The sequence below is a fragment of the Streptopelia decaocto genome, assembly GCF_964273445.1.
Source record: "Streptopelia decaocto genome assembly, chromosome: 17".
Lineage (NCBI taxonomy): Eukaryota > Metazoa > Chordata > Aves > Columbiformes > Columbidae > Streptopelia > Streptopelia decaocto.
In genome coordinates, this window is record NC_138672.1 from 6,814,181 (window position 1) to 6,836,563 (window position 22,383).

Sequence of the window (22,383 nt, forward strand, 5' to 3'; positions counted from 1 at the left end):
GAGCCACCGCCGCTGGGTGGGTGTGGCCGGAGGGGCGTGGTCTCGGAGGCCCCCGCCCACCCCCCCGAGCAGGGTTTCCAGCCGGAGCGTTTCTGCGGCGCGCGGGGCAGGGGCCGCCATGTCGCGACTGCACCAGAGCCGGTGGGTGCCGGGGCTGTTCCCCGCGGGGCCGGGGAGGGCTCGGGGGGAGGCTGCCGGTAGCGAACTCCCTAACGGCTGTGATTCCGCTTCTCCTTAGGATCGCGGACTTCCAGGAGGTGCTCGGCGAACCCACGGTGGCTCTGGCCAAGCTCCGTGAGCTCTGCTTCAGCGGTGAGCGGCCCGGCCGGGGGAGCGCGCCGGGCACGGCCCTGCGGGGCGGTTGTGGGGTGCGGGGCTCGGGGGTGCGGAGCCCCGGGCTGTCCGGCTGGGGCCCCCTCCGCAGCCCCCTCCGCAAGCTGCTGGGAAGCGGCGGGTGCTGGAAGCCCGGAGCTGGGGGGGGTGTTTTCAAGCCCAAGCTCTGCCAGGCCTCACCCAGCCTTCGGGCACAGCCGCAAACTTGCAGGAGAGCCCTTCCCTCCCTCTCTGAGGCGCCTGCGGGTTTCTTTGCTCCTGCTGTGGCTTGGCTGTCATCTGCATGGTCACCCGCTTTCTGCTTTTCCATCCCCCAGCAAGTTTGGCACCGTCTGTAGCGTCCCTGTGAAAACTTCTTGCCCCCTGGGCAGGAAAAGCGCCGCCTTGTCTGTGGGTGATGTGGGCAAAGCCGGGGCTGACACGGCGATGGGGGCAATAACTGATGTGGTTTCCTCTCTGCCTGCTGTTCCACAGGAATCCCCTTCGACGGAGGTTTGCGCTGCCTGTGCTGGAAGGTGGGTTTTGCGTGGGGTGCTTTCGTTTCTTGTGAGGGATGCTTTGGGCACTTAAAACTGTAAACAAACCAAAAACCCAGAGCTTAAAAGCCACTCAAAGTTGACAGTACTTCGTGGAGATCAGCATTGGCACGATCGCAATAGCACCTACTGACACAGGACTTGCCATTGTAACTTGGTGGATAGAAAGTGGCCGTCTGCTCTTTGCATGAGAGCAGCCCTCAGTGTTAAGCTAGGAGTGCATTTCAGCTGGGTTTGCTATTGATCAGTCCTACAAATAGGTCTGTGTCGAAAACCAGCCCCCAAAATATCCCTGACTGTCCCTTGGCGAAGTACGAGGCTTTTTGGAGAAAGCTCCGGGTATTTTCAGAAGGCTGTTTCCAGCTGCTGCGTTTTGTTTGCTCATCTTACAGGTATCATTGCTCATTCTCCAAATAGTGATTTGTGTGCATCTCTCTTTTGTACAGATACTTCTGAACTACCTCCCGTTAGAGAAGGCCTTATGGAGCAATTTGCTGAAGAAACAGAGGTGAGGACATTGCTACTTGCTTCGTTATTTCTAATTATAACTGCAGAGAAGGAGAATAGTTCCTTAAATAATTAAGTACTTTCACAGAATGAATTGTCCTCCTGTGGAATGTGCTGTTCTGTAGGCTGTGTCCTGGGTTTGGTGGATTGGCCTCTTCAGCTGAACTTAAGAGAAAATCGGATGCCTTCTGGCTGAGCAGGGTAGTCCAGAGAGTCATATTTGAACTCAGTTGGGGTGCTTATGTTGACTTAATCTTCTGCTTCATTGCAAATTCCTCTTTTCTTCCTTAAGGGATCTGTATTCCCAGTTCCTAAAGGAAATGATTATCCAGCCTGGGATCGCCAAAGCCAACCTGGGTGTTTCAAGGGAAGATGTGACATTAGAAGATCACGTAAGTGCTGTTAAACCTTTGTGTTGAAGAAAATCCCCCAGAGCTATAAACTGTTGTTCTGGATTCCAGACCCTGGGCTGCTCTTGGCTCTGTTCTTGGATTGTGGGAACTTTGCCCTGCCAGCAGGAGGGACGGTTCCTAGGTACCAGCACAGCGCCTGTGTTGGAGTAGCCTCCGGTGTGAATTATTGGCAGAGCACCAATAGTTATGAAGTGAAGTGTTTTTGGCAATGCAAATGGCTCCTCTCCTCCTCTGGGGCAAGCTGCCCAGGCTGTGGGTCTGCTGGGGAAGGGGAGAGACTGACAGGAGGGACCTGCAGCACAGAGGGTTCTCCTGGGATGTTGGTCCATGTTCAGAGCAGGCTGCTCTGAACAGCAGGTCAAGTTGGACTATGGCACTGATGGCAGGAGACTCACTTATTTCTGGTTCTGCTGCTGGCCTTTAATTGGCTATTTTCTGCCTCGCTTGGCTTTTTCCTTCTCTGAAAGCGCTGTTAAGAGTGTATGTGTTGGGGGAGGGAATGAGGTAACTGATCAGAAGAGGCTGTAAAATGATACAACTGCTTCCATGACTTGTGCTGAACATTAACTTCTCTGCTAGCATAGACTCATCTGTGCCGCTGTGATCTCTGGAGGCCTTGGCGCTGTAAAACCAGCGTGTTTGTAACACTCCACACATTGGGAGATGTTACAGTGATCTCGGAATGTCTTGGAACATTGCGTTTTGTTTTGTTTTTCTCCCTTCTCTTCTTTCGTTCAGTTGTTAACTCTGCCTGGATCTCGATGTGGAGAGAGGAAAGTGTGTCTGTCTGTGGAAGGGGAGTTAAGTTTGTCGTATTGGAAAACTGGTCCGATACAGGATAGTTTGTTCATAGTAACATGTATTTCCTTCCTGGGCCCAATGGCTGTACTTAATCAGCCTCAGAGCTGAGGTGGAGGGAGATACTTGTAACTAATAACCAAAAGCACTCTTACTAAAGTACAAAGACTATCTTGGTTGTATGGGTTGGAGCAGCAATCAGGAATCTTGTTGATCCAGGACTGGATACCTGATTTGGGAACAAAGTCCTTAAGAAGCAGGTGACGAGGGTTTGGAAATGTTGGCTTCTGCCTCTCTTAAGTGAACCTGGGTGCTCACTTGTTTCACAAGTTCTGATCCACTTCCTAGCAAACCCTAAACGTAGCTAGTGAGAGAAAAACATAAATCTGATGCGTTAGCAGTGTGCTGGTAGTAGATGGCAGAGGGACAGCAGAAATGTGATTTAAATTTTACTGAGGATTTTGATACATGTGAAACATGCTGGTTCTGTTTCTGTTGTTTATTTCTTTAGCCTCTCAATCCAAACCCAGACAGTCGATGGAACACTTACTTCAAGGATAATGAAGTGCTCCTCCAGATAGACAAAGATGTCAGGTACGTGAGGCACGATGACTCAGGTTTCTTAACCCAAGTGGCTTAGTTAACACTTTGTACTTTGAAAACAAAGTTTAATATTAAACCGAGCCTCACGTTCAACATGGGGCATGTACTTCCCTCTTCTTATGCCTGATTTCCCTCTGCATCCATCCTAGGAGGCTGTACCCCGACATGGCATTCTTCCAGCGCCCAACAGACTACCCTTGCCTTTTAATCCTGGACCCCCAAAATGAGTTTGAGACGCTGCGCAAGCGGGTGGAACAAACCACACTCAAGTCGCAGACAGTGGCACGAAACCGCAGCGGGGTTACAAATGTGAGATCTAGGTGGTGGCTGTCCGTGGGGCATGGCGTCTCGGGGGAAGGGTGTTTCTCGGGCTTTTTTCGGTTTCTCTGTGCTTGTGTGGTGGAATTGGACAAACACCCCAGCACATACTGTGTGTTTTGGTGGCTAAACAGCTTTGTGGAACCAGATGATGTGCCTGATGCTTGACAGGGAATTACAGGTGTATTTATAATACTTCTAAGGGTTATTTTTTCCTGACTTTTGATGGAAGTTGGAGTTGCAGGGAGATGTGAGTATTTTATGTTTGACATGTGCCTTTCTGTATGGGAACAAAAAACACCGAGGGGTTAATTTATTGAAGGTGAATTTACATAATTTCCAGAACTGATCTCATAAACCTGCAGTTAGGAAGAGAGCTGGATATCTGCTCAAATCCGTGTCAGCTCTTTCATGAGTATTGCGGTTCAGGCGCCACACGCTTTTGGGGAAGGTGGCTTTGCTACCACAGCAAATCTCTACGTTCTTTACACTACTAACAAAGACGTGGAACTGCTGTGGTTCTGTACTGCGTGGGATCAGGTCGTGCAGTGATTCGGGGGAACTGTCTGGCACTACAGGCCGTTTTGTTCCTTGGGGTAGCCAGCACGAGGATATCGGTGCCTTTGGGCTTCCCAAGTTACTTTTCTTGGTTTGTGTGAACACTGATGTCCTTGGTATAAGCTGCCCAAATATTCTGGGGGACTTTGTGTCTTAAAAATTAAATTTATCGCATGTACAAAACTATCTGTGCCAGTTGGTTATCCTGAATCAACGTTACTCTTGCCTTGCTCTTCAGGTGAGCTCCCCTCTTAAAAGCACACCTAATTCTCTGAGTGAGTATGAAGTTCTGCCCAACGGCTGCGAAGCTCACTGGGAAGTGGTGGAGCGAATCCTGTTCATCTATGCCAAGCTGAACCCTGGGATAGCGTACGTTCAGGGCATGAACGAAATCGTGGGGCCTCTTTACTACACCTTTGCTACAGATCCTAACAGTGAGTGGAAAGGTGAGAGACACTTGGCTGCTCAGTAATGGCTGTTGTACTATGTGCTCTCTGCGTAAAGAACTGATTTGGGAATAAGACTCTGTTTACACGACTCTGTCTTGCCTGATTAGAGCTAAAAAGCAAATACAGCAAGAAATGAGGAGTTCTGGGGACCACAGCAAATTGATAGAAACTCAGTGGGCTTGTGAGGGGTGAGGACATGGGAAGTGAGGATTTTTGAGAGGTTTTTCTTTGTTTTGTATGGATCTAAATTGCACTTCCTGAAACTTAATATGTCTTTAGAAGCTCTTGTTTGCTTGTACTATATTTACCTGATAAAAGAAAGAACGGAATAGGAGTACTTTGGCTGTTGCTTCTACTTCATGGGAGCTCTGAGGATGTGTGCTGATGGCAGGGACAGCAGATGGTGTTCTTGGGCATAGATAACTCGTTTGTGACCCCATGTCATGAAGACCTTGTGTTGCACACAGGGTCTGTATCTGCAGTGGCTCTGTAGACATTTCTAGTTAAAAAAAAGCGTCTCATCTTGTCCCAGAATAAGCAAGCCCAGATCTTGTGGGCTGTACTATTTGAATCCAGTACAGCAACCAGATTATGGAGTAAGAACAGTTCTAAGTCTCTGTGCCTCTGTCAGTGATGCTTTTTCTATTCCTCCATAATTTTATTTTTAATTATTTTTCTTATATTTTTTCAGAACATGCTGAAGCTGACACGTTTTTCTGCTTTACCAATCTGATGGCCGAAATTCGGGACAACTTCATTAAAAGCCTGGATGATTCTCAGTGTGGTATTACCTACAAAATGGAGAAAGTCTATTCCACCCTGAAGGAGAAAGATGTGGAGCTGTATTTGAAACTGGTGAGGAGCTACATGTTTCATGAGTCCCGTGGGAATGGATGGAGTGGAGCTTAATAGTGTGTTTAAATGCCAGCCAGTCTTGTTAAACTGTTACTGTGCTTGAATAGGAAGGTTGAGAGGGTGCACGAAGGGCTTTGCCTATAGGACACAGAGACTCTTTTATCGGTGAGCTGAAACAACCTCTCCTTGGAGTGAGCCCAGAGCGAGCTGACACAGCCAGGCTTTCCTCCCCTGCCTGACCAAAACCAAACAATAGTTGTTGCAAAGCTGCCAGCTGTGAGTCGGAAGGGACTTGGCCACAGTCCCTGGTTACCTGGGTTGAGATCTAGTAGGAGCTGGAGTCTCTTCTGGTCATCAGGAAAAACAGAAGTTTTGCTCTAGAGTTTCTTGGAATTTGAGGTTACAGGAGTTGTGTCTCCATCTTTAAAAACCAAACAATAAACAACCCACTCCTTCCTGCAGGGGTCTCGGAGTGCTGGTGTTTGTGGAACATCTAGAAGCAGCTTTTGTTGTAAACATCTTTAGGTCTTACAGGTTGCTGTAAGTGAAAGTCCAAGGAGAGTTTAGAGTGCAAAGCTGTTCCTGTTACTCCAACCTTCACCAAGTCACACTGAGATTTTTTTTTGTGTTAAGATAAATCTGGATGTATTTATCTTATAATCCAAAAGATGATCTGTCAGCACAGTGGCACAACCCACAATGTCAGCTGGTGGTGGAATCTATGGGGAGAAAATAAATGGCTTACTGTTTGGCCAGCAGGAAACGGTTTTGACCATGCACCAACGAATCCTTAAGAATATCATCAGGATCCTGAACTTGTTTGACCTTGTTTAAACATATGGTCTCTTGGGTTTGACACCAGAAAACAAGAAAGTTTCAGGCTAGAAGTGCTTACAGTGTGTTTTACTGGCCGTCAGTGTGAACTCTGTTACATCTTTGTTTTGTTTTGTGAATAGTAAACCTGATAAATACAGGGCTTCTGGAAGGGAGAGGAAATCCTGACAACACGGTGCCTCTGCTAGAGGGGGAAGGCTGCGGCTTCGCAGATAAAATGCTGTTCAACTGGGAACGTTAAAATTACTTGGCAAGTTTAACAGAACTAACACAAATAGTGCCTTTGGGAAGAAAAGCTTCCATGTTGTGGACAGAGGAGCGTTTTCTGGCTCGCCTGCAGACATGGCTGCATTTAAAATCTCTCAGTCTGGCTTGAATGTGAGATTCTTCAAAAGAGGCGGTGGGTTTGCTGATGTTGCAGAACGAGCTGGCAGCTTGGAGCCATATCAGGGTGGAGATGGGGATGGAAACATGGGGTGCATCTCTTGTAAGGAATTGTCCAAGAGCACGTACTCATTCTTTGCCTGGTGCATGTCTGACAGCAAGAACAGAACATCAAACCCCAGTTCTTTGCCTTTCGCTGGCTGACACTGCTCTTGTCCCAAGAGTTCCTGCTGCCAGACGTCATCCGGATCTGGGACTCCCTCTTTGCTGATGACAAGCGCTTTGATTTTCTTCTGCTCGTCTGTTGTGCCATGTTGACGTAAGTACATAGGTAGCCTTCCTGCTCTTCTCTTTCCCTCCTTTACCTAAATCCGTGGATCCAGGAGTCTTTTGTAGACTTGTGCTAAGGCATCTGGTGACTGGGTTGTAGTCACTGCTCACAGTGGTAGCAAAATTGTTTTCAAAAGCTTCTATAACAGCACAATGTAGCCTGGTTTTGAAGTTTTTCTGTAAAGAGTCAAAAGTAGCTGAAATAACTTCCATCTTTCAGACTAATCCGGGATCAGTTGCTGGAAGGAGACTTCACTCTGAACATGAGGCTGCTACAGGTAAGGATTAAACATAGTTGGCATATGGAGCAATCTGAAGAGTCTGGAAATAGTGCTGGGAGGGAGGGTGATGGTCGGGGTGTGCCTGGCTGAAGAGAAGTACCAGATTTCTGATGGTCACATGCAGAACAACCTTAAGGTCAATCTTGCAGCGTGCTCTGGTCCCCACCACCCACTGGGACACTGAAAGCGGGACAAATGGCTACTTTATCTTCCTTGGTGGTGGTGTCTCTGCTCCCTGTGCTGCTGAGTTTTCAGTTCCACACACAGACAGTGGATGTACACTGGTTTGTTGTCCTAGCTCTGTGAGGATCTCTTGTCCTTCTTCCCCATTTTTAGTGCTACAGTTGCAATGGGCCTTTTTTCAGAGAGTAGTATTCCTTCTGTGGTCTTCTGCTGGTGGGGCACAGTGCTGCTGTCTGGAACCCAGTGTTGCCATTAAAATCCTTTTGCTTGTGCACCCATTCTGGCTGACCAAGAAATTGTTATAGACTATAGATTTGTAATGTCTTTCAGTTTGCAAAAAAAATATTTTACAGCAAAGATGTGAAACCCTGTGTAACAGTGTTAAATGAATTGGCCGGGGGCTTTAGTTTAGTTCAGAGATCTGTCAGAGCCCAAGGTTGAAAACAGCTGCGCTGAACGGTAGGATATCTCAGATTCTGCCAGTTCCTGCTTTGGGCTGTGCGAGATCCTGGCTTTGATAAGGCTTTCTGGCAGGAAGATAGCTTGGAGCAGGCCAGCTCACTGCACCTTGGAGGACAAATTAAAAAAGCAAACAAAAAGCCAAACCAAAACAACAACACACACACACAAAACCAACCAACCAACCAACCAAAAAACAACCACAAACAACAAACCAACCTTCCTGAAGGGTATTGAGGCTCTGTCAGTTACAAAAGAATAAACTTTTAGCTGTTAAGGGAGTAACTGAACATGGCAGTGTGTTGTGATAAGCTACGAATGCTGTTATCAAGGTTTGCCCTGCTTAGGTTGAACAATGTGTGCAAGAAACGCTGCATAGTCAATGATATGATTTTGTTTCTTTGATACAGGATTATCCCATCTCTGATGTTCACCTGATTTTGAAGAAGGCAAAGGAACTTCAGGATTCAAAATAGTCCACGAGCCCAATAAAAGGTGTCAGAGAAACTGTGTGGCAGCAGATCCCAGGAGATGCCCCTGTACAGTGTGGTGCATTGAAGCTCCTCATGGTCTCTGCAGGACTTCAGGTTTTGTGTTTGAGCTACGGGCCACCTTGAAGATTTCCTTCTACTCTATTTATTAGGTCAAGGACTGATTACTTCCCCATCTACTTGGGACCTGCACTCCAGATTTTTTTCAAATCTCAAATGCCTCTGTGCTGCCAAAAGCAGTTCTTTGTATCTTACTTTTAATGACTTCAAAATTGGGGAGAAGGAAACCATCTGTCTGCATTTCCCCCAAGAGATGGACTCCTGTATCATGGAAGTAACACATGGAGTAACTTCTGATGAGTAAGGGACAGGCTGAGTCCAGTGGATTTTAGTGTGTGAGTATAGAAGGATCTTCCTCCTGCGAACAGAATGTATTCCCATGAAGTCACACATCCTGCTGTTCAAGTAGCTTCTGGATTCTTCTCCCTCGTGTCCGCACTTGGCCATCCCTGGGATGTGGAAAAAATAAGATTGCATCGGCTTCTGGTGATTGTCATCTGACAGCTGCGGTTTGGACCCTTTTGCCTCAGAAGGAGACCTGGAGAAGCTGAGGTGGGAGGACACGATGACAGCTGGTGGCTTCGTGCATTGAAACTGCCTGAATCCAGAATCACCTTATCAACAAGGTTGCCTTGAATGCAAGACTGTGGTGGTTTTAATCAATGGGTGAAGTATAGTTTGAAGTCAAGCCTTATACACGCACAGCCTTAGAGCAGGAGCTTGTTGCTGCACAGAAGCCTCAAGCTGCTTTCCTGGCTCTGAACTGGAGCATATCCAGCTACAATCAGGATTCTGAAATACAAGAAATGGACATCTAGCTGCGTGCAATGAAGACAGCCGTGTTTAGGGGCTTATACAGGCACGGCACTGGGGTTTTCTGCCTCAGTGGCTTGCATAATACTGCCCTGCACAAGCTCTGGTCACAGTGACCTTGATATTGTCTCATGGTACTTCTTGCCAGGAAGAGACATGGTACAGGTCTGACCTACCAGAGACCTTTTCTGGTGCAATCCAGTGGTCACACAAGCATTTCTGTCACTAGCTGACTGCAGGGGCTGATCCGCTTCTCTGCCCACTGGTCGTGTTGGAGTCACCGTCCTGCGTTGGACACTTGTCCCTCTTGAGAGGGGAAACTGCTGCATTTCAAATACAGTGGAGGGGGCTCAGGTGAACATCGACCAAGACACACTATGGAGATAAATGCTCACCTGCTAGCAGCGTCAAGCTGAGCAGAAACTGTAATCCTCTGAGGGAGAAACTGCTGGCACCCGGGTGCTTGGGTGCTGCGGAAGCTCTTGAGCGAACACTAATCCAGCGTGCTTTTCCCTTTCGTGCTGTGCTGCCTCACCTCTGCGTAGCTGTTGGACACTACAGTTTTTGGTATTTATGGGTATTGATTTGTTAAAGGTCAGTCTTCTTTGTAAGAGCTGCTTAAGCTGCTGATGGCCTAGAATTGCCCTAGCAGGGGGGATGTTGATGGCATTCAGCCTTTTTACTAGTGTTATTTCCTTTGCTGAAGGCCGGTTCTTCACAGGCTACTGTAACTCTCACAGCGGGGAGTGGGGAGATGGGAGGACGGGTTGATGCAAGGACATCTGTTCCTATTGGCAATGCCGAGCAACCTCTGCCTCTTCAGAAGATGCTCAAGTGACACTAGTGCAGCCAGGTGTTGCTGCTGTGGTGAAGCAAGAGCAACTGAGAACTTCAACCAATCTATGATTAGTACCTGTGGCTAACAGTGTCCCTCTCTGCTGCAGTCCTTTCTAGAGGGTAGAGGTTTCCTCCAAGAAATATGAAACTGGTAGACTGAGGCAGCTGCCTGATGAAGCATCCTGTGGATGGATGTTCTTCCTGCCTTCTGGTGCTGAGCTATTCCAGGTGGTCTCATGGTCTCAGCTTTTGAGTACCCTGGACTAGTGAGGCCAGTTAAACCTTGTGTGGCCAAAGGGCTGCTTGGTAGGCACAAGTGTGGAACTGGTGGGTCAGACTCTTAGGCACAATTGGATCTCTTCCAAACACTTCTGCTCTAAATACTGCTGTAGCTCTCTCACATTCCATGGACGAGCTCTGCTTGCTCTTCCTACCCTGAATACCTGAGCTGTCCATTTTGAGTCCTTGTCACAAGTGCAGGGTTCACTTATGCTGTATTTGCTCACTGGTAGCAGGAGCATCCAGGAGAGTTCCTGGTCTGAATAGCCAGAAGTCTCCCTAAAATAACCTGAGAAGGCAGCAAGCAGATTGGGGTTGGAGTATTGCCTGTGATTGATCTTCTGCTTGTTCTCAAAGCATCATTTGGGCCCTGAAATTGACCTTCTGCAGTGACATTGAGCAGCTTGGGGTCAGGTTTTGGTCTGTAGGAACAAAAACACCTGAGGAAGATACAGGGCAGGCGGCTGCTCTGGCAGCGCAGGTGGGTGTGTGGGTGTCACGCTGTCTTCTCCCTTCTGAGGTGCTGAAAGGTTTACATTATGCTGTCTTACTTCTCTTTATGGGGTGAGGTAAATGCTTTATAAAAGGGTTTGCAGTGGTTAATGGGATGTGATGAGAGCTTTGGCTGATGGAAGGTTCTCCGTGGTAAATTCTGTAGCCTTATCCAGACTACAGCTGCTAAACTGATTGAGTTCTTTGGGGAGAACTTGTGGCAAGTTTGGTACACCCAGACAGGCTGGTTCCTACATGAAAAGCTGTTTTATGTCCCTCCTTATCCCCTCCCGTGTGGTAGGACTTCTGCTGTTGGAAAAGGTTGTTGAAAGTTGTACTTTTCAATGAGTTGAGACATCCACTTCTTTATTCCAAAGCTTTCTTTAAGAGCAAACCCACATTTTCTGAGGGGAGAAAAGAAAGTCTTAACTTGTAACCAGCTCTTGAATCTCGAGTTTCCTTGGCTTCATTCCTCAAAGGCTTTTGGTGATGTTGTTGTTGTTTAGGTCAGACAGTATTTAACTAGTGGTTCCTTGTGTGTGTGGCCGAGTAACAGCTGCTGCACCCTTGATGTTTCCACCTCTGATTTCTTCAATCCCAATGCGCTGCAGGAGCAGCGAGGTTGGCTGGAGCGGCACTTCTGTGGGCTGGGGGTGTTAGTCTGGAGTGACTTGGGGACTCCTTGGTTCCTAGGGGCCTGAACAGAGGATGGTTAAATTGCCCTTACAACACATTCCTCACAGACAGGACTACTGCCAGGCAGGGGAAGGGGGACCTGTGATCAACTGGGAGGAAGACCAGGACACTGTGCTGGGTGTGGGGAGAGTTGAGCCTTCCCTGGGGGAAGAGGTCTGTTCTACCTGCCCCTCACTCTAATTCAGGCTTTGGGAAACTGTGGCTTTGCCAGTGAGATAGGAGTAACAGGATCCTAGAGATCCAGTCATTGCTGGTGGTCACTCAGAACACTGATTTTGAGTTTGAATTTTGTGACCTAGCCTAGAGTTATTTACGCTTTGGCAGTGAGTGAAGGCCAGAAGTTGCTTTGGAGGAGCCGGGGTGTTTGGGAAAGCAGAAGCTGTTTTCCCTCAGTGAGTATCGGTGACTTCATCCATTTGGAGCACTTTTCTAAAATGCCCTTTGCCCGACAGAGAGGAACAAATAACACTTCCTTTTTTTTTTTTACCTTGACTGGAAAGAATTGCCAGAACCGGGTGTAGAGAACACTTTATCACTCTAAAACTCCTTTTATGCCTCTTTTTAAACACTATTTTTATAATGCTTCCTTTAACTAAATTGGGTGGCTTTGTGCAAACATCTGTTGCTGTGACTCGGTGTGTTGAGCTTGGAGTTACTGCTGCTATGGTTGATGACTACAGGATTTCCAAGTGCCCTCTGGGACAGCAGCTGGGGGAGCCCAGCACCAGCAGCGAGCCGGGGCTCTGTGTATATTAAATCATCTGGCCTGTAGATTAAATCGCCAGGGCTGTATATTAAATCATCAGGGCTCCCTCCATCAGCATCTTTCCGGCATGTTGGTTTTGCTTTGCCTCCCCCAAACCATTGCTTTGCCTTCCCACCCCGGAGCGGTGGCTTTTCTAGAGGGCGACACCGCAGGGTGACAGTGCGGCTGTTCTCGGGGTGGGACAGCGGCGCCGGCGGGGCTGTGACCGGGCCGGGATGTCGCCGTCGCGTCCGGCCGGGGGGAGCCGTGGGCCCCCTCTTCGCCTCTCTGACTGCTCGTTATTTTTGTACTTTCTCCGGGACTCGTTTCACGCTGTTCTCTAATATCTCCCAATAAACTGGGTTCTTTGCACACCGGGGCCGCAGCCGCTTCTCCCTCCGCCTGCCCTGGGCGCGCTCGGAGCCGCGGCGCCCTCTTGCCCTTAAAGCGGCGATGCTCCCTCGGTAGCGCATCGCTCCCCTGGCAAGCCGAGGCCCGTTTAAGCGGCGGGCGCTCCCGCGGCGCAGCGCACGGCCATGCTGCGGGCGCGCTGGCTGCTGCCCGGCGCCTCGCTGGCCCTGGGCGCGGGGCTGGGGGCGGCGCTGACCTCCCGCCGCCGGGCCCGCGGCGATGCGGAGGCCGAGGGGCTGCTGGGCCGCCTGCCCGTGGTGCCCGCCGTGGCGGCGGCCGGTCCGCCGGCGCTGCCGGGCTCGGGGCGGACGGAGCTGACCAAGTACGGGCTGCCCGGGCTGGCGCAGCTGCGGAGCCGCGAGTCCTACGTGCTGTGTTACGACCCGCGGAGCCGCAGCGCGCTCTGGGTGATCGAACAGCTCAACCGGGACACGCTGAGCGGAACCTCGGACCGCGCCGCCTGCGACTTCCAGGAGGATGACTCGGTGCACGAGTATCACCGCGCTACCAACGCCGATTACCGCGGCAGCGGCTTCGACCGGGGGCACTTGGCCGCTGCCGCCAACCACAAGTGGAGCCAGGCGGCCATGCGGGACACGTTCTACCTCAGCAACATCGCCCCGCAGGTAGGACCCGCCGCGGGCACCGGCTGCCACAGCCCTGGGGACCCGCAGGGAGACTCGCCCGGCCCGGGGGGGGTGCAGGGGGCAGCCCGGAGCTGCCCGTGTTCAAGGGCAGACGCTGCTCCCTGCTGGAAACCACCTCCGAGCGGCTGCCCTGTGTTTGTCCTTAGTGTGGTTCACCAAAGAGAGTCCAAAGTGGCCAAGGTCATTCGGGGGTGCCGGATTTCCGGCTAAACCCAACAGCAGCGATCCTGCAAACACACCTGCCTGGGTGCTTCTCTCAAGCCGGAGAGACGTGGTTCAGTGCAGCTCCTTGCAGGAGCAAAGTTAAACAGGGGGACAGAAATTTGCAAAAATCATGGCCTGAGGCGAATGGATTCTGTTCCTGGGTGTGCACGCCCAGACCTCGCCCTACGCGGCTTTCGAAGCCAAAGTGATAGTGGAGATCTCTTCTGGAAAGCGCTTGGGGTGCTGCAAGGCATGTTGCTGGGAAGACAGGTGTTATTAGGCAGAACAGTGAGGACATTCCCCAGCAACTGACTGTTGCCTGTGTTGTGTTTCTAGAACCCTCATTTAAACCAGAATGCCTGGAATAACCTTGAGAAGTACAGCAGAAGCTTGGCGAGGAGCAACAAGAACGTCTATGTCTGCACGGGACCCCTTTTCCTGCCCAGGTAAACACAAGGGCGCGTCGTGCTGGGAAGGGGGAGCAGGCTCGGGGTGCAGCCTCCCAGCTGTTCTAGACAGAGTGATCTGCTGAGACCCGCTGTGCACAGGGGTTCTGTGGAAAGGTACTTAGGATTGGGATTATTTTTAGTATTTCCTGTTCAGTTGATGTTTTTGTAAGGATGGGTTTCTTGAGCTACAACATAACCAAGCCACTTTTGTTTGCAGCGCTTAACAATCTTGTAGTAGTAGATGACTAGATTATTAGATTTACATATTAGACTGCAGACCCATTCACTGCAGAATGAAGCTGCTAGGTTTTATTTAATGAACTATTTCTCCACTTAAGAGCATGCCTATATTTGCAAAGACCTTCCTGTAGCGCTGAGGAGCAGCTGTCACGTGTTGAAATCTCTTCAGCAGCAGGAAATAGCTTAGAAAGGCTGTTAGAGAGACGGCAGGGAGGGGATTTGGGGGAGCAGACCCAGTACACAGCTCAGCCTCACCCTGTCAATGTTGCTGGTGCAGGATGGAGCCCGATGGGAAGATGTACGTCAAGTATCAGGTGATTGGGAAGAACAACGTGGCTGTCCCCACCCATTTCTTCAAGGTGCTCATCCTGGAAAAGGAGAGCGGGGAGATCGAGTTGCGCTCGTATGTGATGCCCAACAGCCCTGTGGATGAGAAAATCCCCCTGGAACGGTTCCTGGTTCCCATCGAGAGCATTGAGCGTGCCTCGGGGCTCCTCTTTGTCCCAAACATCTTGAAGAGAACAAGTAACTTGAAAGCCATCACAGCTGGAAACAAGCGTTGAACCGTGACTAAACAAATCCAGGTATCCCCTGGGAAGGGACTCACAGCAGTTGTCCACAGAATAATAGTTTTCTTGTGCAATTTTAAGTGTGGGAAATAATCAAGGCAATGCTTCCCTTTACCCTTCCCCTTGTTCTGTGTGACAGTGACACACACACAGCAGGTCTCAAGGGCAGGTCCTGCAGAAAGCTCCTGGGCACTTGGCACCATCGTAGATCTTTAGAATTTTTCCCCTCATCTGCAGTACTGAGCGTACCCCTGTGATTGCTCCGTTTGAGTTGTGTGGGGCTCATTAAGACACAAAGGGAAGTTACTTAATTTCTGCTATTTAGCAGGGAAGGATGGGAGCAAGACGGGCAAGGGGGAGGAAAGGTGAGCTTCCTGCCTTTCTGTGGCCAAAGGATTGTATGATTGTTTTCTTTCAGAAGATGGTTTTAACAGTAAAGTTTTGAAACCCCAAAGTATTGGTTGTTTCTTATCTGCTCTTCCCAAAGTCCTGGATATTGCAGAAGGAGGGGGGAGGACAGAGCCAACTTTTCCAGCTGTTTTCCTGTTTGAGCAGAGCTTAAGGCATCACAGGTGGAGCCAGACTGTCCCAAGCTGTGCTGATGTGCTTTAGTGCTGAGGCCCAACTGAAGCTCTGGCCCTTCCTGCTGTTGGGAAGGACAAAGCCTTTGAGGTGAAAGGTAGGATGAGGGAGTCGGGATCACTGAGACAGGAACAGCTTCTTGGCATAAGGATTAAGTTTTGATTCCTTTAAATCTGAAGGCCCCATGGCTGCAGAGGCAAGTGCCCATCCCCTTCACCAAGACACACACAGATCTCAGGGCAGCTGAGCTTCCACACTGCTTTATTCCCCACCCCAGACGTCTGAATTGCCAAGAACTCGTCTGCTGCCAGGCTTGTTGCAGCTGCAGAGTCCTTGGCTGGACCATGCAGGCAGAAAGGTGCAGCCTTGCTGCTCCCAACAGCAGCCAGACACTTGGTCTGGTGGCACTGCCAGCTTTCGTCCCGCTGTGTCTTGGCCCCACATTTGAAGAGCCGCTTCCCTGAAACAGTCCTCAGCTGACAGCAAGGTCAGTGGTTTCCCTTCCCTCAGCTGTCACTGGGCGTCTTCACAGCCTTATCGATGTGCGGTCTCAGCGCAGACAGAGAGATCAGCAGCGCTTCCTGGAACAGAGCAGGCGGCAGTCAGAACCGCGGCTCTCTGAGGAGCACCGGGCAAGCCACCGCTCTCTGCTGAGGTGTCACCATGGGGAACAACACGTAGGCCACCTGCGTCACCGCCGGAGGCAGAAACGCAGCACTGCCCTGTGCACACAGGCATCGTGCCCCACCACGTTATCAGTCCTACCTCAGTCCGGATGGTTCTGCTGCCTTGGCCGGGACAAGTGTTCAGGTAGAAGTCAAACAAGACACTTGGGTCAGTGACCTCCAGGTTTGGGTCCACATCAACCCCAGCTTCCAAGCCCTCAAGACCTCCAAACACGACAAGGGCATGCCTGGGGAGAGCAGAGGGACAGGGTAAGGGGGAAAACTGGCTCTTACCTACCCCTGTACCAAGGCAGATGTTACAAGGTGTACACACGAGAGCTGTTCGTGTGCCTTGAACCTTCAAGGGGATTAAGAATTGGCTTTACGTAAACAGTTCTCCTTATCTGCAAGAAGCAGACTCATTTCTTTTGTTCAGGTATCCAGGTATGTGTTCAATCCCCTCTGTGTCTCTTGCTGACAACACCCAGTGCAGCCCCCACCCTAACAAAGCCCCACAGCGCTTGGCCAATGCAACAGTCCCTGCTACCAACTCCAGAGAAACAGGTAAGGCATTTGGCCCTGTCCTGGGGTATTCCCCCAGCTTCTGGGATGCAGAGAAATGTGCCTTGGTGTGAAAGGAAGCAGCAGAGCATGGGAGGGAGCCTGTAGGTGAGTCTCGCACTTTAATGTAGGAGTGCTCCTGCCTGGGAGAACACCAAGGGCACAGTGCAGCTCTGCTGCCTGCACCAGCCCGCCCTGGGGGCTCGGAGTGGGGCCAGGACACGAACCTGAAGGAGGGGAGAGTGGCCTGGTCCACAGAGCTGCCCCTCTCTGAGGTCCCAATAGAGAGATCGTAGCCTTCCTTGAATGGGCACTCTGAAAAGACAGCGCCTGGGAAACAAACGCAATATGGAATTATTCATGTGGTGCCCTCACCCACGCTGTGTGTGCTTTCTGGACAGCCCAGAACACTCCCCAGGTGAGTGGCAGCAGCAGCAGCAATTGCTCTTCAGGGCCACGAGTACATCAGGAGTACACAGTACAACCAAGACAATGATTCCTACAGAATTCCCTTGCTGCAGGAATCTCTGGCACCTTTCTCAACTGCAGCAGCTTTTCCTCAAAGCTTTAACAGGTGCCAGGAGCTATTCCTTGACTAAGGGAGGTCAAATCAATCAGAAGACAGGAAAAGGATTTTGCAGGGCTCCTGAGCTCAAATGTTACTGCTGGCTTTGATGTGAATGAGCAGGAGGTCCTTATCGTGGAAATGGAGATGTACTGGCTGGAGATGGAGAGCACCAACTCTCGTCTCCTTCTACAACATGGACATTTGGCACAATGGTGAGTGGAAGTCCAGGGCAGAGTGCTGGTGGGTGACTGGGGTGATTTACACCTCTAGCTTTAGCCCTTACATTTGATTGCCACGTGGCTGCTAGCTGCACATGTAAGCTGCCTTTGAGACAAAAGAGATTTCGAACATGTTAATGTGTGCTCAGATGTGCAGCCAGTAGGCCTGAAATTAGTGTGGAAACCCAGAGAGAGCGGAGAACGCTGCAAATACTTACTCAAGCAGGAGGCGAGGCGGACGCTGTAACCCCAGTACAAGCCTGACACCGTCCGAGGGTGGTGTGAGGACACCACGGTGCCTTTCCGCACTTTGGCTTCTGAAAGGGATGCAAAGAGATAAACAACCCCCATGGTCTCCTAGTGGCAGCTGGGTTTGACCAGCTATACAAGGTAGCTTCTCCCAGGGTAGAGCACCAACTTGGTGTACAACCAAGAACTGCACTTTGGAGCACATTCTGGAAAGCGTGCAATTATGTTTGGGCTGTTTATTGTTGGTCAAAGAGCTGCCGGTTCTTTCCAGTTAATTAGGGAGGTATGGTAAGGGTGTTATTAAGTCTGTGTGTGATGGGAACATGCAGAGCTGTTGGCTACCTTCAAACATGGATAATCTGAACGGTGGCACACAGAAGAATCAGCTCCTGCGGGACTGAAGTTCAGGGATGCTCATGGAGCAGTGGATTACCTGGCTTCTGGGGTTCCTCCAGGCGCACGGTGACTCGCAGACCGGGGTTCAGCTGCTTGTCGATCTGCACCTCCTGCAGTGACAGTCACCATCAGACACTCTGGAAATACTGGGGTGGGTGGGGAAGGAAGGGAACCCTCTGGGGAAGTGGATCTGTTCTGGCCTGGAGCTGCCGTGAGGAGCTCTACAATCATTGTTACTATCAGGCATTGGAACAGGCTGCCAGGGCAGTGGTGGAGTCACCATCCCTGGGGGGGCTTAAAAAACATGTAGATAAGGTTCTTAGGGACACAATTTAGAGGTAGACGTGGCAGTGTTGGGTTAATGATGATCTTAAAAGTCTTTTCCAACCTAAACGACTCTATGATCAGAGCCGGTGCGGTGCATGCCGTGCAGACCAGGCTCAGGGTGACTTGGGTCTCAGTCTGACTTATTTTGCTGCTCAAAGGTTCAACTCCAGCAGTGAAGCAATGACCTGCCAGAATGGTCAGCCCTGCCGGGACTTGGAAGCTACAACCATTAATGAGCCAGAAGGGACAAGACAGCAACAGCATTAAACCCCACGCCAGCCGGCTAAGGCCTTTAGAAACCCAGCAATACCCACCCTGCCTGCTTCAAATCCACCAGAGACACAGGGGAAATGAGTTTGGGATCTGTGGGTGACAGACATACCTTCCTCATCCCACAGTTAACAAAAGAGCCCCTGCCTGGCTTAGTCGGCCGGTCCAACACTACACCTTCTCGGTACTCCGAATCCTCGTCCACCCGCATGTGGTGGGGGCTGTCCAGGGGGTTGAGCAGCCCTAGAACAGCACAGACAAAAACAATTGCTAAGAAGACAATACAAACTGTGGGACAACAGGTGAAAGTACAACTGCTCTGCTGCCCCCTCCCGCTCTGGTCCAGTATACCAGAGCACAGCACCTTGCCTGTGCTCTGAAGTGGGGAAAAGTTATTCAGTTCTGGGCATCCCATGGAAAACAAGAGACAGAGCTCAGGAAGGGGGAGCCAACAGCTCGGGACAGAGACAGCTGCATCCTTACCTGCAAACTGCAGATCCTCGTGTTTTGGGAAAAAGGATTTCCTTAAGTACCTGTTACCAGAGAAGGTTGAAACGTGAAAACAGTTATTTTTGTGGAATCCAACCCTCCATTCTAGCCCTGCATTAACTCAAAGGCACCTCCAATTCTCAATATACCTTTAAGGTAGCATGCGTTTTGCATCCTGCATTCACTGCTGTTGTTTCAGTTAAACAATCAGATCCTGCATAATTGTGCAACACAGACAGTTTGGCCCGTGCTCCCATCACCTCTGGCATGCGATACCATGGCAGTCAGTCCTGATGCACAGCCTGACCACGGTGCACTTACTGAGGGCACTCCAAGTACTGCAGGATCCGAGCCAGCTGCACGCAAGCCTTGCCTCTCCTCCCGATTCCTTCAAAGTCCCCCTCCACAGTCCTGAAAGAGAAAGAAAGCAGCTTGTGAACTCAGCACGAGACCGTACAGCCCCAAATAGTCAAGTCTACAGAAGACCAAGCTTTGCTACTTAATCTGAAAATAGCAGCACGCCCTCCCTCCACCCCAGGAAATACATGGGCCACCTTGTAAAAGGGCTACTCCAGAGGTAGAGACTTAACAAGTTGTATTTGGAACCCTCTGTAAGCCAAATGCCTTTTGCAGCTTTTCTTTTCTTTTTTTTTTTTTTAATCTCTCTGTGTTGACACAACCTGGCAGTTGGATGCGCTGAGCTGGACGCTACAGGATTGCATGGCAGGTGAGAAGCTGAAGGAACAGGAATTCATCTTCCATAAGGGTATAGGTACACCCTGTCCCTCCACAGCAAGAGTACAGGAGGACTTGACCTCCTACTGTTTTTGTTGTCTGTATACTGGGATAAACGATCTTAATTGCCAGAGCAGTTAAGGGTGGTGGAAAGAAAGGGTGGTGGAAAAACCCCCATCTTTGCCCAGTGGCATAGAAGTCCTACTAATCCTGGCAGCCCAGAGAGGCTGAAGCATTCGCTTGAGAACACACAGTTCTTTTCTGGTCTTGGCTTAATAAGACTGAAGAAGCAGAATGGAGAGAGGAAACACTTTCTGCAGAAGAAGGTGGCTCCTCCTTACTTTACGTCTTCTCCATGCTCGTCAAACACTACGATCTCATCCACGCAGAAGATGGCACAGGCCCGAGCGATCTGTCCGGCGAGGTAGGTGCGCAGCTCCAGCGACTGGGCGTTGTTGAGGATGGAGCCCGGCAGGGCCACGCTCAGCGTGTGGTGCCGCCCTGGGGAGCAGAGCGCGGTCAGCCGAGCCGAGCGCGACAGCTGCGCGCACGGCGCTTTATTCACCGTTTCGGCTGTGGTTGTGGTGGGAGAAACGGGCAAACTTTGTTTCTTAGATTTTTGTAATCACAGGTTTTTTCTTAAGGTCTCATGAGTGCTCGTGGCAGTGTGTTTGTGCCTGTTTATGCACTTGGATTGATCTATATCGGATCTATGAAGTTGTGTGGCACCTTTCCTAGGAATATGTAAAATTGACTGGCTTTTAACGACCCGAGTTCTCCGGCTCTTTCACCCAGCCCCACAGCAGCCCCACCTTTATCCTCCTTCTGCTCCTCCTGCTTCTCTGCCTGTTGTTCCTCCAGCTCCTGCATCCGCTGCTTCTCCAGTTTCTTCAGGAGCTTCATCTCCTTCCATTTCTTCTTCTCGGCTTTCCCTGGAACGGAGAACAACGAGCTTGGAACAACGAGCCCTGACCGCTCAGAGCGGGGAGCACACGGGTTAGGGCTGCACCCGCTTTGCCTGCCCGCCCTCACGGCGGCCTGGCCTTACTCTCCTGCTTCCAGCGCCGCCAGTCCACCTTCCTGTCCGGAGCCTGCGGGAGAGAGCGATCGTTACGGCCGTGACCGCCGGGTCCCCCCGGGGGCCGCCCCGGTAACCGGGAAACCGCCGCGCCAGCCCCACCTGCAGCGCCTTGGGCCGCTTGGCCGCGCCGCCGTCCGCCATCTTCCGCCCACGTGCCGCGGCCACGCCCCCGCCGGGCGTTGATTGGCTGGAGAGCGCAGGGGCCTGCCCACAATGGGGGCGGAGGGCGGTGTCCCCTGAGCCAATGGCCAGGCAGGAGGCGGGGCCAGGGTTTAAATCGCCCGCGCGGGATGCGAAGCTAAGCAGGGGCTGTCCTGGTCTGCGGGGGAATGGGTGACCCGGGGGGCACTGCGGGCGTGAGTAAAACCCGGACGCCTGGACCTGGGTGTATTTGCACAAGCGCTGAGTGCGTGGTGAAGGATGGGGAGATGTGCCCCGCCCCTTGCGGGGTGTGTCAAGGCCTAGAGCCAGAGCCCACGCACATGGGGATGTTGCAAGTGATCTTTATGCTAAATATTTAATCTCATGGTTGTTTATCTGTTTCGGTGGTTGCAGCCTTCCTAGTATTTGGCATGTGCGTGGGTGCAAAAGAGCCTTCAGCAGCACCCTCACCCACTCAGGCTGTGCAGGCAGGTGAGAGCAGATGTGTCTCCCATAGGCCAAGGCAGCCGGTGGGTGTTTGTCCCCCTCCCTCGCCCCTGCGGGTCGGTGCAGCTCTCGCTCCAGGGAAATCGGCCCCACCAGCTGCAGCCCAACACAGAAAACCTGCAGAGCTGCTGCTCGCTGGCCTGGGTGGGACAAGCAGCCACCACAGCGGGATGCAATGCAGATGTTGCACAGGTGGCTGCCTTAGCCTTGTAATCATTACAGAGACACTTACTCTTTAATAATTGCAATAATTATTCTTTAATAATTTAACAGCCATAAATACTTATCGCACAGTCCGTTGCACATAGCTCCTGTGTGACTGATGATGCAGGTTTACGTTCCTATCCAGGTTAAAATTGAGAATGATGCAAGAATTAACTTTCAAAACACTGCTTATGTTGCCCTACCACGCAGCAGCCCGGCAGGCGGGAGGCTGCGGGGCCAGGAGCGCCCCTGGGCCACCGTGTCCTTCCTCCCCAGCCACTGCTTATGTTGGTCAAAGGCCTGAAGGTTTTGCTTTGCAGCCTGTGCAGTGCTGCTGAACCCTGACGAAGCACCAGGGATGGTTTGGGATGCACTGGGAAGGTTTGGCAATAACTGGGTGTTACACAAAAGCCTATTTTCTTGGGGGAGCCAGTTACCAATTTGCAGTCGCTTTCCCCAGAGATGTACAGAAAAAAAGAAAAGGGAAAATTGTTAATTATGGGAAATAGCATTTTGCTGGGTTTATAATTTTCAGGATCATCAGAATCAACCTACTGACGAGTGGTGATACTGCACGTTCCCATGGGGAATGTAGGTGCTGGTGGAAATGCTGGCC

The 22,383-nt window shown here is 50.9% G+C and overlaps 3 protein-coding genes across 5 annotated transcripts; 2 read left to right on the forward strand and 1 right to left on the reverse strand.

The window, feature by feature from the left end:
* The first annotated feature begins 60 nt into the window (after positions 1–60).
* TBC1D13 (TBC1 domain family member 13) lies at positions 61–12,626 on the forward strand. 2 transcript variants are annotated; one of them, XR_014185578.1, is made up of 12 exons: positions 61–141; positions 239–312; positions 808–848; positions 1,316–1,377; positions 1,669–1,768; positions 3,099–3,181; positions 3,340–3,499; positions 4,305–4,512; positions 5,207–5,370; positions 6,811–6,907; positions 7,139–7,196; positions 8,252–8,333. XR_014185578.1 is itself a non-coding variant. In XM_082067587.1 (12 exons), the coding sequence occupies exons 1-12, from the start codon at positions 119–121 to the stop codon at positions 8,315–8,317; spliced, it is 1,200 nt and encodes a 399-aa protein (XP_081923713.1). In that variant the 5' UTR covers positions 61–118; the 3' UTR covers positions 8,318–12,626. The 2 variants fall into 2 exon arrangements, 1 of the variants encoding a protein (XP_081923713.1); XM_082067587.1 differs by having other exon boundaries at positions 6,747–6,907; positions 8,252–12,626.
* A 33-nt stretch (positions 12,627–12,659) lies between these two features.
* On the forward strand, positions 12,660–15,228 carry ENDOG (endonuclease G). Its single transcript, XM_082067588.1, has 3 exons — positions 12,660–13,291; positions 13,853–13,962; positions 14,483–15,228. The coding sequence occupies exons 1-3, from the start codon at positions 12,791–12,793 to the stop codon at positions 14,766–14,768; spliced, it is 897 nt and encodes a 298-aa protein (XP_081923714.1). The 5' UTR covers positions 12,660–12,790; the 3' UTR covers positions 14,769–15,228.
* Positions 15,229–15,578: 350 nt separating this feature from the next.
* Positions 15,579–21,095, reverse strand: LOC309447190 (putative methyltransferase C9orf114). 2 transcript variants are annotated; one of them, XM_082067585.1, is made up of 12 exons: positions 21,015–21,095; positions 20,883–20,925; positions 20,647–20,766; positions 20,176–20,335; positions 19,421–19,510; positions 19,094–19,143; positions 18,723–18,853; positions 18,051–18,123; positions 17,587–17,685; positions 16,810–16,912; positions 16,122–16,269; positions 15,585–15,937 (listed from the first exon to the last, which is right to left on the reverse strand). In XM_082067585.1, exons 1-12 carry the CDS (start codon positions 21,054–21,056, stop codon positions 15,863–15,865), a joined length of 1,134 nt encoding a protein of 377 aa, XP_081923711.1. In that variant the 5' UTR covers positions 21,057–21,095; the 3' UTR covers positions 15,585–15,862. The 2 variants fall into 2 exon arrangements, with proteins under 2 accessions (XP_081923710.1, XP_081923711.1); XM_082067584.1 differs by having other exon boundaries at positions 15,579–15,937; positions 18,723–19,143.
* Between the last annotated feature and the right edge of the window lie 1,288 nt (positions 21,096–22,383).

Coding starts and splice junctions, on each gene's coding strand:
- LOC309447190 (XM_082067584.1), bottom strand. CDS start 21,056: ATGGCGGACGGCGGCGCGGCCAAGCGGCCCAAGGCGCTGCAG. Junction 19,144..19,420: donor CAGTACTTGGAGTGCCCTCA/GTAAGTGCACCG, acceptor CTCTGGTAACAG/GTACTTAAGGAAATCCTTTT. Junction 17,686..18,050: donor GGAGGAACCCCAGAAGCCAG/GTAATCCACTGC, acceptor CATCCCTTTCAG/AAGCCAAAGTGCGGAAAGGC.
- ENDOG (XM_082067588.1), top strand. CDS start 12,791: ATGCTGCGGGCGCGCTGGCTGCTGCCCGGCGCCTCGCTGGCCCTGGGC. Junction 13,292..13,852: donor TCAGCAACATCGCCCCGCAG/GTAGGACCCGCC, acceptor TTGTGTTTCTAG/AACCCTCATTTAAACCAGAA. Junction 13,963..14,482: donor GGACCCCTTTTCCTGCCCAG/GTAAACACAAGG, acceptor TTGCTGGTGCAG/GATGGAGCCCGATGGGAAGA.
- TBC1D13 (XM_082067587.1), top strand. CDS start 119: ATGTCGCGACTGCACCAGAGCCG. Junction 1,378..1,668: donor AATTTGCTGAAGAAACAGAG/GTGAGGACATTG, acceptor TTCTTCCTTAAG/GGATCTGTATTCCCAGTTCC. Junction 7,197..8,251: donor TGAACATGAGGCTGCTACAG/GTAAGGATTAAA, acceptor TCTTTGATACAG/GATTATCCCATCTCTGATGT.